At 52.4% G+C, this 13,397-nt stretch overlaps 1 protein-coding gene across 3 annotated transcripts in view; it reads left to right on the forward strand.

The window, feature by feature from the left end:
* GPR55 (G protein-coupled receptor 55) overlaps positions 1 to 12,800 on the forward strand; it is a 51,840-nt gene extending 39,040 nt beyond the window's left edge. For all 3 annotated transcript variants that reach the window (XM_017343188.3, XM_051848105.2, XM_051848106.2), the window contains exon 2: positions 7,522 to 12,800. In XM_017343188.3, coding sequence (XP_017198677.2) covers positions 7,530 to 8,480 — 951 coding nt within the window. In that variant the 5' untranslated portion in view covers positions 7,522 to 7,529 and the 3' untranslated portion in view covers positions 8,481 to 12,800. The remainder of the gene's footprint in view (positions 1 to 7,521) is intronic.
* The last annotated feature ends 597 nt before the right edge of the window (positions 12,801 to 13,397 follow it).

Consider the following 13,397-nt stretch of genomic DNA (forward strand, 5'->3'; position numbering starts at 1 on the left):
TTAAATAATTTTGCAGAGTGAAAGTGACAATCTAGCGTACCAAAGAAACTTGATAAAGCTATAATTTGCCACCCAAGAGACTGTCGGAAAGCTGGTTCAGTTTGTTTTTTAGACAAAGGAAGTTTAATATGATTAGGATCCTGTCCAGCTAAAATTCTTAGTATTTTATGTCCTTTTTCTATAATCAATCTTATTTTTTTCTAAATAACTTTCCATTCTTTTTTGTCATTGATTGGGCAAGAATATCCATTCCATACATTTTTCCTGTTAGATAAATAACCAAGTGGAAAGATGAGAAGGGAATATTAGCGGCAAATTTTTTTCAGAAGGATTGACACGAATAGCCATTGATGAACGTGATTTTGTATCCATTCTGATTCTTGTTTTGCAAGTGGAGTTAGCTTTCTAGGACTATTTAAATATAGGTTGCCCTTTAAGATATCAAATAAATGCCGTACTTTTTAGGTAAGGATTCTAAGAGAAGGTTGTAGCTAATTAATGGTTCCCAACAGTTTTTGAAAATCGTTTAAGATCTGTGATGAGTCTGTGTGAATTTGACCCTTCTGTGGAATGTTACCGGTGAATGGCAGGGTTCTTGTCTTCGCGCAAGAAATAATTCAGGCGTGAGACAGAGAGTAGTGGAAAGTAAAATAGCAAGGTTTATTAAGGAACGGACATGTGTAAGGGCGGATGGGCACCTCTCCAGACAGGACCTGGGAGAGAGTGCGCAGTCGCTCGGACTGGGGGAGAGCGGGGTTCCATGGTTGAGCTGAGAGAGTACACCTGGGCAGGCAGGCGGGCGGCTCAGCAGAGAGGCAGAGGGCTGAGCGCGCAGTCCAGTTGAGGTCGGGGGTTTTTAAGGAGATGGGTCTTTGTCTTCACACATCTCCTCCTGAAACAAAAGACTTTATGGGTGTAAATACCAAAAACTCCTATCTCAGTTTTCCCTCTGAAGGTATCAGACAGGAGGAAGCCTGGCTGTCACTGCCCTGGGTTTAGAGGAAGGGTGAGCAAGACCCCTGGAGGATCAGGATCCGGAGCAGGGTATTTGAAATGCAGATCCTGGGCTGCATCTGGAAGATTATCAGGCAGAAGGGGCGGGGACCCCCACCTGGCAGGTTATCCAGTAGAAGAGGGCAGGGCAGGATGCAAACACGGGGCTGCCCCTGAAACTTATCGGGATGACTTTGAGATGCGTATGCTGGACATAGACTTCTTCTCTTTAGGCCTTTGTCACACACACAGTAATCTCATATCTGACTTCCTACCTAACAGAATCATTTCATTAACCATTTTAGTTCCTAGATAGTCGTACGGAGAGGATCTCTGAGTGTTTTCTACTGCAATGTGTAACTGAGCTCTGGTTAAGCATCATTTAGCGGAATCAATAATTAATGCAATTGAATAGAACCCTGGGTTTGCTATCAAAATGTCATCCAAATAATGGATAAAATAAGCTTTTGGATGTTCTGGCAAACAGGAGCTAACACTTGGCCCACAGAAGTTTGACATATAGTGGGGCTACTTGGCATACCCTGGGGCAACATTTCCCATTGATATAGAAAAGTGGCTTCCTTCATATTAAGGGCAGGAATGGTAAGTGCAACTGCTTCACAATCAGTAGAATCTAATGGAACATTTTAAAGAAACCTTTTAAATCAATTATGGCTGGCGCCGTGGCTCAACAGGCTAATCCTCCGTCTACCGGCGCCGGCACACCGGGTTCTAGTTCCGGTCGGGGCGCCGGATTCTGTCCCGGTTGCCCCTCTTCCAGGCCAGCTCTCTGCTGTGGCCAGGGAGTGCAGTGGAGGATGGCCCAAGTCCTTGGGCCCTGCACCCCATGGGAGACCAGGAGAAGCACCTGGCTCCTGCCATCGGATCAGCACAGTGCGCCGGCCGCAGCGCGCTGGCCGTGGCGGCCATTGGGGGGGTGAGCCAACGGCAAAGGAAGACCTTTCTCTCTGTCTCTCTCTCTCTCACTGTCCACTCTGCCTGTCAAATAAATAAATAAATAAATAAAATGAATCAACTATGACCAGAGGCCAGTTTCCAGGGATCAGAGTAGGAGACAGAAGACCTGGCTGCAAAGCCCCCATGGGCTGAATTACTGCACTGATTCTTCTTCAAGCCACTAACATTGACATTTACCTGATCTTTTTCTTTGTGACAAATACTGGACTATTCCAAGACCAGTGGAAAGTTCAACGGGACCAGCTTTGAGCTGTTCAGCTGCCAGTTGAAGTAACGCGTCCGGTTTCCCTGCTCTGCCCACACCAGCTTTGCAGTCGCTGCTTCAGCGGAATGGGCTGAGGACGTGTAACAGCAGCCCAGTGAAAGAGACTGGTTAAATGAATTTAATTTTCTTTTGGGGACATATCCCATATTAAACACAATGTTTTCACCTTGAGTGTGTAACGGGTGAAACGGTGGTGGAGAAAAGATTATGTCGGTCCTTTTGCCTCATGCAAAAGAAGAATTTCCAAGCCAACAAGGCAGAGAGAATAGCAAGACCTTAATAATTTTCCCTTGTAGACATACAATATGTACACACATAGAACATAGAACATACATTACAGGATAAAGCAATAAAACCGTTTCAGTAATGGCTTCTTCAAATCTTTAACATTAAAAAAAAAACTTGCCATAAATTAATTAGAATTACTTCCTGCTCTTAATAACCTGAAGTTACATATATACATTTGCCTCAGTTGGCACCTGTAGTCCCATATTGGCTTTATCTGCTTACAGAACTGTCCCAAAGTATTGAACACAGTAGAAGTCAGGGAAAAAGAAGTCCTTTGGGACTTAAAAGAGAACACATTTAAACACAGAACCAACAATGTTTTAACTTCCATGAGCAATAATCTGATTTTTAGTGTTTGGAGAATACAAAATGTGGATGACAAAAGGCTTTAAATAGCCATGTTTAAAATTATAAACTCATTAACCAACAAGAGGCACTGGCTTTCTCCACACAGTATTTTTGAAAGCACCTGTAAGATTTTATAAAAACATTTATTCCTTTTAGGCCTCTGGGCCTTTTTAATTAAAATAAGCATCATGTCTGATAACAAGATCATTAGACTTTTGTAACTTTTGGGCATTTGTATCAGTAGCATTTTGCATTGTCATAACTTAAAATTTAGCACCACTTCACATCTTGACAGTAGCTTTAATTTAATCCACATAGCCTGATTAGCTGGTGTCTCTACAAGATGAGAGATATATCCTTTGACATTTCCAAGAACCCAACAGGAAATACCAAAGTCCAAGAAATTTGGAACTTTGATTTTTTTTTGAATGCCTGTCAAAGATGCCAAGAAGGCTTAAAATATCTGGTAGAAACAGCATCCCTTAGCATCATGGCATAACATAGACCAGATACGATCATTACTGTAAAGGGATCGCTCAAATGCTTTAGAGTAAGTATATACTCAAATAAAACTTTAATACAAACTCAGCTGTTTTGAAACAGAACTTAACAGAGACAGTAGAGAGCATAACACATTCAAAAAATAAAACCAATAAATCCAAAAAGTAAAACCTTAAACATAAGGGTTAACACATGGAATCCTTTGGAAATCAGTACTTGGAAAATGTTAACAGAATCAGAAGTGGGGAAGAGAAGAGAGCTTACTGGAGCTGGTTAGAAAACCGTCACCAATTAAACAACAACTATTCAAAGGAGGTGCTGCAGTTTGTAAACAGATTGTGGTGTTTTGTTTTGTTTTGTTTTGTTTTGTTTTGTTTTTGTTTTTGTTTTTGTTTTTGACAGGCAGAGTGGACAGTGAGAGAGAGAGACAGAGAGAAAGGTCTTCCTTTGCTGTTGGTTCACCCTCCAATGGCTGCTGCTGCAGGCGCACTGTGGCCGGTGCACTGCGCTGATCCGAAGGCAGGAGCCAGGAGCCAGGTGCCTCTCCTGGTCTCCCATGGGGTGCAGGGCCCAAGCACTTGGGCCATCCTCCACTGCACTCCCGGGCCACAGCAGAGAGCTGGACTGGAAGAGGAGCAACCAGGACAGAATCCGGCGCCCTGACCGGGACTAGAACCTGGTGTGCCAGAGCCGCAGGCAGAGGATTAGCCTAGTGAGCCGTGGCGCCGACCTGTAAACAGATTTTGAAAACAGATTTAGGGCTGTTTCCAAATGTTTCTGCTGATCTCCTTGACTTACATTTTGAAATAATGCCTTAAAAATCTCCAAATTAAGACATTTTCTAAATAAGATAACATAGTTATTCTTTTTTTTTTTTTTAAGATTTATTTATTTTATTTGAAAGGCAGAGTTACGAGAGGAGAGAGAGAGAGAGAGAGAGAGAGTCTTCCATTCGCTGGTCACTCCCCAGATGGCCACAATGGCCGGAGCTGAGCCGACCTGAAATCAGGAGCCAGGAGCTTCTTCTGGGTCTGCCAGATGGGTGCAGGGACCCAAGGACTTGGGCCATCTTCTACTGCTTTCCCAGGACATAGCAGAGAGCTGGATCAGAAGTGGAGCAGCCAGGACTCAAACTGGTGCCCATGTGGGATGCCAGCACATGCCCACTACGTCACAGCGCCAGCCCCCACATTGAATTCTAACTTTAGGTACTTTCAAGCAGTTTTGAATTAGTTTTCATAAATGATAGTTTATGAAAACATATGTTAGCAAACCCAAATAGTTTTTCCATAGACTGTAAGATGAAAAGAGTACCAATGTTTACATTTAGACACATTTATCTCATTTACTTTTACCCAATGTACATTTATCAATTACACCTTGATGATTTAAGATGCTGATATTATGTCATATCTTTATCTGAATTAAGATCAAAATTACATTTATATGGAAGTCTGCTCCTTTTTATAAAACTCTAGCTGGAAATCAGAGATTGCAAAGTCTGCTTTAGGGGGCATATAGCAAGAGCTGATTTCCCATGGCTATTTTATCCAGATCTGTTTATCCACACCTTTTATCCGCTTCCAAAAGGGGAGTGGTTGCATAATCTAATCAACAGGTGGGTGTGTACAGGTAAGATCAGGTAGGGACATAAGATCTCACAGGGGGCAGGAGGGGGCATGGTTTTCCAGCTCATGAGTCTAATTGATTTAATCCTATCTGCCTGCCTGTATCATAAATACTTGGATTCCTGCCACGCATGTGGAGGACCCAGATGGAGTTCTTGGCTCCTGGCTTCAGGAGCCAAGCTCTTCCCACAGCTCCAGGTGTGACGCAACAGCAGGGCAAGAATGCTCTTGGCCACCGCCGTGGAGCAAGGAAATAAGTCATGGGGTGGTCACTGTGGGCTTTGGGACATTTTCATCAACAGGCCCCTGGCTGGGCGAGCTGTGGTTTATCCACACACCGGGATGCAATCATGCTCTTAGAGATAAACGGCTGACTCACACCTGACGTAGGACAAGTTCCAGGAAACACTGTTCAGTAAAAAAGGCAAGAGACACAGCCATAGGCATATTTTCCACATTTTACGTGTATGTCTATGCATACGCTTGGCAAATTTCTAGGAAAAAAATACAGGAAACTGTTAACCGTGAAAGTACCATGAGGCCCTGGGGTTCCACGGAGGCTGGCGTTCAGTTGCGTGTTCTTTTGTACTGTTGGGTATCTTACTGAGTGGGATGCCTTTTCAATTAAAAAAAAAAAAAAGAGCATAGGATAACCACATAGACAGAAAGATGTGGCGGCACTGGTCACCGGTGAGAGACTGTCAGTGCCAGCTGTATCTTGGGACCTCGGCCCAGCTAGCCAGGAAGTCATGGGGGTGCCAGAGGCTCAGAGGTGCACAGTAGCTTGGCCTCACTGGCAGGGAGTGGGGAGATAGCAAAGGAGGAGAGCGGTGGGCGGTGGGTACACAGGGGAGGGTGATCATTGTGGCTTATTTGAATTCTCGCTTCTCCGGGAGGCCTGGGTGGGACATGCTGGCCTTGAGCTGCTCCACGGCCACCTCCTGGATATGAGTCCGCACAGCAAGGATGCATCCCCCCTTGCCTCCCAGGCCTGCCTCCGACTCCATCCCTGTGCGGTCAGAGCCTGGGAGTCTTGGTCCTCCCGTCCCTGAGGCCAGCTCTGATTTCCTGCCTGCCTAAGCGCCTGTGTTTGCCCTGTGGGGACTTCAAGCCCTCGCTTGGTTCCAGACACCAAGTCCTTCCGAACTTTGAATCCCGCAGAAGGAGTGTGGAGACTCTGCCTGGAAACCCCAGCGAGAGTTTTACTGCTTTTCTTGCCTCTGGGTGAGTCAAATGTTCCTCCTGAGCCAATGAAAGGGGAAATAAATCCGAGTCCAGGGAAATCCGATGCGATGATTGCCTGATTCCTATGCTCAGGGAAGCCGTCAGTTCTGTCCAAGCACGGGAAGGCGGGCGGGGGAGGGCAGGGGGCAGAATGAGAGCGTGGTTGGGTCCTGGAGACGGCGTTCCAACCCGTCCTCAAGCTGCACCTGAAGCCAGCCCTACCGTGGTTTTCATCTTCCATTATGGGGAATTCTTTTCTGGTTAAACCAGTTTGGGTCAAGATTTTGTGTTATCATCATGACATTCAACAGAAGGATTCCAATCACAAGAAAAAAAAAAAAAAGGAGTACGTTTGCATGTTCGTACGAAGTACGGTCCACTTTTGTAAAAGAAAGACGTGTGTGTGTGTGTGTGTGTGTGTGTGGTGCAGAAAGAAGGAGGCCGCGAGTCTGGAGTGACGTCCAGAACGTGCCTCACCGAACCGTCTCTTGGCTTTCTCGTGGTCCAGTAGCACATCCGGGCATCCACTCTGATTCCCACTGCAGGCACAGCATGCAGTCCTTGGTGGTGCCATTGAGCACGCTGCTTGCAAACCTACTTGATGATCTGGCCCAACAGCAGGCTGACAGGAGTGCTCTGAGCATGTCTGAGGTAGCAAGGCTGAGCTAGGGTGGACACAGCAAACGCAGTTCCATCTTACCCTGGGCTTATGTGACCCCACCGTCCATGCAGAAGCAGCCACACACGGGTCACAGTGGTTCTGTCTGGGTGCCGTGCCTAGAGGGCATTTTCCTTTTCTGTGTTTTGTAATTGGGATTCCATTCATACCAATAGCTGTGTGGACGTGTTTATTATCCTTGACAAAATCACTTGAGGGGCTGGCGCAGTGGTGTAGCGGGTAAAGCCACCACCTACAGTGCCGGCATCCCGTATGGGCGCCGGTTCAAGTCCTGGCTGCTCGACTTCCAATCCAGCTCTCTACTATGTCCTGGGAAAGCAGTAGAAGATGGCCCAAGTCCTTGGGCCCCTGCACCCACGTGGGAGACCTGGAAGAAGCTCCTGGCTCCTGACTTTGGATTGGCTCAGCTCCGGCCACTGTGGTCATCTGGGGAGTGAGCCAGCGGATGGAAGACTCTCTCTCTCTCTCTCTCTCTCTCTCTTTCTCTCTCTGTCTGCCTCTTCCTCTCTGTGGCTCTGCCTTTCAAATAAATCAATATTTAAAGAAAAAAAATCACTTGGGTCCGTGACTTGAGGAGGGCGAGAGGAAGGCCCTCTAACCTGTGGCTCGTGTTGCAGGTGAGAACATGACCCAGCTGAACGCGAGCCAGAGCTGCTCGTTCGAGGACGTGGACCAGCTGATGTACACCCTGCAGCTGGCAGTCCACATCCCCACCTTCCTGCTGGGCCTCCTGCTCAACGTGCTGGCCATCCGCGGCTTCAGCTCCTTCCTGAAGAGGAGGTGGCCGGACTACAAGGCCACCTCCATCTACATGATCAACCTGGCCATCTTCGACCTGCTGCTGGTGCTCTCGCTCCCCTTCAAGATGGTCCTGTCGCAGGTGCGGTCCCCGGTGCCGGCCTTCTGCACGCTGGTGGAGTGCCTCTACTTCGTCAGCATGTACGGGAGCGTCTTCACCATCTGCTTCATCAGCCTGGACAGGTACCTGGCCATCCGGTACCCATTCCTGGTCAGCCACCTGCGGTCCCCCGGCAAGATCTTCGGCATCTGCTGCACCATCTGGGGCCTGGTGTGGGCCGGGAGCATTCCCATCTACAGCTTCCACGGCGAGGTGGAAAAGTACACGTGCTTCCACAACATGTCGGACGGCACGTGGAGCGCCAAGGTCTTCTTCCCTCTGGAGGTGTTCGGCTTCCTCCTGCCCTTGGCTGTGATGGGCTTCTGCTCCTCGTGCAGCATCCACCTCCTGCGGCGCCGCAGGGACTACACCCAGGACTGGGTGCAGCAGAGGGCCTGCATCCGCAGCATCGCCACCAGCCTGGCCGTCTTCGTGGTCTCCTTTCTGCCCGTGCACTTGGCCTTCTTCCTGCAGTTCCTGGTGAGGAACGGCTTCATCGTGCAGTGCAGGGCCAGGCAGAACATCAGCTTGTTCCTGCAGCTGGCCTTGTGCTTCTCCAACGTCAACTGCTGCCTGGATGTCTTCTGCTACTACTCTGTCATCAAAGAGTTCCGCATGGACGTCATGGCCCGCCGGCCTTCCAGGGTGCAGCTGGACACCGTGACTACCAGGGGCTAAGGGGGGAGGGCCCTGCTTGGAGGAAGGAGACCCCAGCCCCGAATCCTGGTCTTGGCTGTCCTGTGGCCGAGGCTGCGATGTGGCGGCGTGACCGCAGCCAGCCCACGGCTGCGCTTCCCCCCCGCCCACCGGACACCATTTCCACTTGTCATTCCCCAGAGCCCTTTCCCCAGCACCCAGACGGCGCGGCACAAATCACCCCGTGGTGGGGGCGCTCTGAGGATCCAGAGGCATTCCCGATGTCTGTGCCCAAGACTGGAGAAGGAGAGTGAGATCAATCCCAGCATGCCCTGTTGGTCTGTTAGAGGAGAAGATTCCAGAAAGAAAGAGGCGAGGAGGGAGGGACTCGGCTGAGCTGCTTGCAGAGGGGAGTGTCTTGGGCAGAGGCGGAGTGGGAGTGGTAGGGCCGGCTCAGGCCCGTTTGCAGCTGGGGACCCCAGGGGGAGGCAGACTTTTGAGCCTTCTGGTCCCATCCAGAGCTCTGGAAGAGAGGAGAGCAGGTGGGCGTGCCCAAGGAGGCTGCAGAGGATGAGGCCACGGGGAAGCGGTGGACACTTGGTGGCCACAGTGGGAAGACGGTGCAAAGGCACTGGTGACTCCTGAGAGCCAGGAGGGACAGGAGACCCATGGGGAAGGCAGGAGACAGGCCAGGGGCTGGCAGGGACAGCTCCTCCGCCGTGGTCACGCTTCAGGGCGTCCACTGCATGGAGGGTCAGTGCCTCTCAGGGCGGGGGGGGGGGGGCTGAGGGCAATGGCCCTGGGAGAGGGGTCCTCCTGAACACCAGCTTTCTGTCCCCAGCAAGTGGGGGAGGGGCTCTTCATGCATCCTCAAAAACGCTGAGCAAAGCATCGGGCTTGAGAGAGAGTGAGGCGCTGCGTCTCTTTCTTGCTGGGCAGGTGGCACGGGTGGCGCGGCCCACAGAGCTGCTCATCTCCAGCGGGGAATGGGGGACCGCGTCCTCAGAGGCCAGAGCAAGGGGCTCTGGGGCTCTGGGAACTAGAAACAAGTGTCAGGGCTCTGCTGGCCTAAGGACAGCCAGAGTGACAGTGACTCAGCAGCGAGTGGGCAGGGCGAGGAGTGCTGATGCCTCACCACGTGAGCCAAGCAGGGGAGAGAAGCAGCCTCCGCCCACCTGCCCTGGAGGCCTGGGTGGGGGAGGGGCAGCAGTGTGGGGAGGACTGGGACCAGGAGTGGGAGAAAGAAGGAGGGAGAGGGAAGAGGAGGAGGAGAGAGGGGAGAGGAGGGGAAGGGAGAGGAGGCGGTCCTGTCACTGCCCTGGAGGGGAGGGGGATGAGTGGGGGCCTGGCAGGGAGGTGGAAGGCAGAGCTTCGTCCTGAGAGTCTGGCTCCCCAGCCGAGGGGCAGGCTCCCGCCGCCTCGTGCAGGGAAGGGTGTGGGACAGTGTCCCTAATGCTGGAGTCGCTGCACTGGGAGGAGAGCCAGAATCCGCTGGGGCTCTGCAGACCACAGAGGAGGCTCCATGCAGCCCGGCTGCCTCCCCTCCCCCTGCCCTGGACACTCCTCTCCCTGCCAGTGGGCTGCACTGCCCCCGCCCCCACCCCCGCCGTCCTCCTATGGCTCTCTCTGCATTGCCGCGGGGAGCCCGGCTGGTGGCACTGACAGGGTGGCCTGCAGGTGCATGTGTGCCCATCGTCACTCAGGGCTAGCAGCTTCCTAAGAGGAGGAGCTCAGTGGGCCCCGACACCACCCCCTTCCCCAGCGACGTTCAAAGCTAGAATCTTGACTGTGGCCGCTGGGCCCCATCCGGGACAGAGCCGTTGCCCGTGAGCTGTGTGATGTCAGGGACCAGGCTTGGAGGGGTGGCATCTTGTGTCGGTGGGCATGGTGCCCAAGGACTCTGTGGGGAGGAGGGGCCTTCTCCCTCTGTCTCTGGGGACCCACCCTGGCCGCAGGGCCTGGCGAGCAGGCATGGATCCCGTGCAGCAGGCCGGGGTGGGGGGCTGTCTTACACGAAGGTCCAGTCTCTGAGTAGCCACAGCCTGAGTGGTCCAGCACCAGCTGGGGCCCTGTGGCTGCAGCCCAGGGTGGATGGGGCGGCCCTAGTGTTAACAGGCTCAGGCCTGGGGTGTAGCCTAGGGCGACTCCCCAGCAAGGGGCAGCCGGTGAGTTGGGGAAAGCCAGAACATGGTTCTGGCAAAGGGCAGAGGTGTTGGGCGCCACTATTGGGCCATTAATGCGACCCTACTTGTGCTTCTAGTCTGAATGAACCAGAGACACACCTGCTGTATGTGCACTTGGGAAACCAGCACAATTAATTGCAAAAGCCTTGACTGCTCTGATTTGCCAAATAAACAGATCCATACGATGCTGGGTGTCTCATCTTGGCCTACCTTTGTGGACACCCAGCAGGGTAACCCAACAATCTCCGTCCCTTCAGTGGCCAAGCAGACGCGTGAGGCTCCAGGGAACGGCCCCCAAGCTCCCACCAGGAGCTCAGCTGGTCTGAAGCGAATGGTAAGAGGCAGGCCCTGCTGAGTCCAGCGTCTCCTCCCCACCCGCTGCAGGTGCTCTGCTCCCCGTGGCAGCAACTGGGCACCACAGACCCCACACGTCCACCACGGTGCCCCCGCCCTGCTCCTGCCGCCTGTCCCAGGAGGTCCAGCCTAAGAGGCCTGCTGGCCAGGGAAGGTTGCAGTGCCCGAGAGGGCCAGCCTCCGACGGCCCCCTTCTCCCACCTCCTGCAACGTGCATCCAGCTCTCTCAGGTCGGGTCAGCACTTTTCAGTTCCCCACATGGGAGTCTTGCGATTGGGAGCTCCTGGCCAGTGTGAGCTCCTAGACTCTGGCCTGCGCTGCCCCTTGCTCTGAATTCCCACAACCCCAGCACAGCCCAGTTGCTGCCGGGGTGCCCAGGGCTGGCTGGGGACAGCCTCGCTCCTGGACAGTCATCTCCGACCACCCCGGGAGCTGCCTCGCAAGTAGGCCACGTCCCCGGGGAAGATGTGACTTGGAGAATGTGTCCTCAACGGCGTTCGCCAGCTCTGTACCACTGGCGTCATCGCTCTCAGCAGCTGGGGGATGCTAAGGACATTTGGGATAGTGAGATCGACTCCAGCCTCAGGCATCCTGGTACCTCGTTGCTGCAAATAAACAGGAATTGTGTCCTGCTAGACAACCGCAGAGACTCCTGGAGGTTAAAAAGGATGAGTGAGGGAGACCCTGGGCGTTGTGTTATGTGGGTTAAGTCCTGGCTTGCGGCCCCTGCATCCCATAGCCAAGTGCTGGTTCAAGACCTGGTTACTCTGCTTCTGCTAATGTACCTGGGAGGAGCAGAAGACAACCCAAGTACTTGGGTCCCTGCCACCCTTGTGGGAGACCCAGAGAGTGTTCCTGGCTCCTGATTTTGGCCTGGCTATGGTGGACATATAGAAGGGGTATGAACCAGTGGGATGTAAGATTTCTCTTTCTGTCTCTCCCTCTCTCTCTGGCACTCTGCCTTCTGACTCAGTGTGCAAATAAAGCTTTAAGAAACTGGGCGAAGGGGCCGTGCTATGGAGCAGTGGGTGAAGCTGCCGCCTGCAGCGCCGGCATCCCATATGGGTGCCGCTTTGAGTCCTGGCAGCTCCACTTCCAATCCAGCTCTCTGCTATGGCCTGGGAAAACAGTAGAAGATGGTTCGAGGCCTTGGGCCCCTGCACCCATGTGGGAGACCTGGAAGAAGTTCCTGGCTCCTGGCTTCAGATTGGTGCAGCTCTGGCTGTTGCAACCAATTGGGGAGTGAACCAGTGGATAGAAGACCTCTCTCTCTCTCTCTCTCTCTCTCCTTCTCTCTTTGTGTAACTCTGACTTTCAGGTAAATAAACACATCTTATATTTAAAAAAAGAAAAAAGGAAACTGGGCAGAGCCAGCGGTGTGGCGATGACGAGAGACGGAACTGCATGGAGCCCCCCCACCAGAGTGTGCTCAGCTGTGCCATGGGTGGCAGCCTTCCAGGGCCAAGGAGAAGCTGGCTGGGCCCTGGTGAGAAACCCATGGTTAAGGACAGGGGGCCCAAGGATCCCCAAGCCCCGCCCCCAAAATTGTACCTGCAGCTGCCTCTCAGGGAGCCCCAGACACAGAGCCCTGAACTGTTGCTGTGGGTTTGTTCTGAGAAGAGGAGCACGGTGGGGGCAAGAGGCGCGGAGTCACCACACAGACCCCAGGAGTTGGGTGAAAGCAGGCCAGAGGTGAGCAGCCTGCAGACTCGTTTGTTTCAGTTGGTATAGCAGCTTATATAGCCGAGGCAGCCAACCTGGTCAAGGGGCAGTTTATGCCCTAACCAATCACAGCCTGTTGCCAGGCAGGCTCTGTTGCCAGGGGGTTTCCAAAGCCACTCCTGAGTAACTGGTGCTTGCTTGCCAGCGGCCATCTTGGCATGGCCTTCTCATTCCACCACATTTACCCCTTTTCATTTATTTTTGAGCAATGGGAGGCATGATTCTTGGCCATACCATTGTTGACCCCATTTCCATGTGGTTTCCATATGCAGCTGTGCCTGTCTTAGGTTGTCCCCCAGGGGATCTTACCCGTCATTGACTAACCAGCCCTCAAAACAGGAGACCACAGGAGTGCTTGCTCAGATATGGGTAGGAATGAGGAACAATGGTAATCAGGAATGGCATGACCGCGTGCAGGCTGTGGGCCGTTCGAGTGGCTGACCAGAGCTAAGTGGGGTATAAAGCAGTAGCGGATGTGGCTGTGAGCAGTTCCTCAGGGTAGGATGATAGGGCAGGTGCGTGGGCTAACAAGGCGGGCTCTCAGTTTTCTTCAGCTGGTCTGGCAGGCTGTCAGTTGCAGGCTTGATGTTTCTGGCTGGGACCCAAATGGGCTGTCCTGCATTCTCTGGAAAGACACAAGCATATCCTTGGCTCTTGGTTAGCAGAAGCCTTTTTACGGGTGATGGAATCCAGGGCCTAA

The sequence above is a fragment of the Oryctolagus cuniculus genome, chromosome 3, assembly GCF_964237555.1.
Source record: "Oryctolagus cuniculus chromosome 3, mOryCun1.1, whole genome shotgun sequence".
Classification (NCBI taxonomy): Eukaryota; Metazoa; Chordata; class Mammalia; order Lagomorpha; family Leporidae; genus Oryctolagus; species Oryctolagus cuniculus.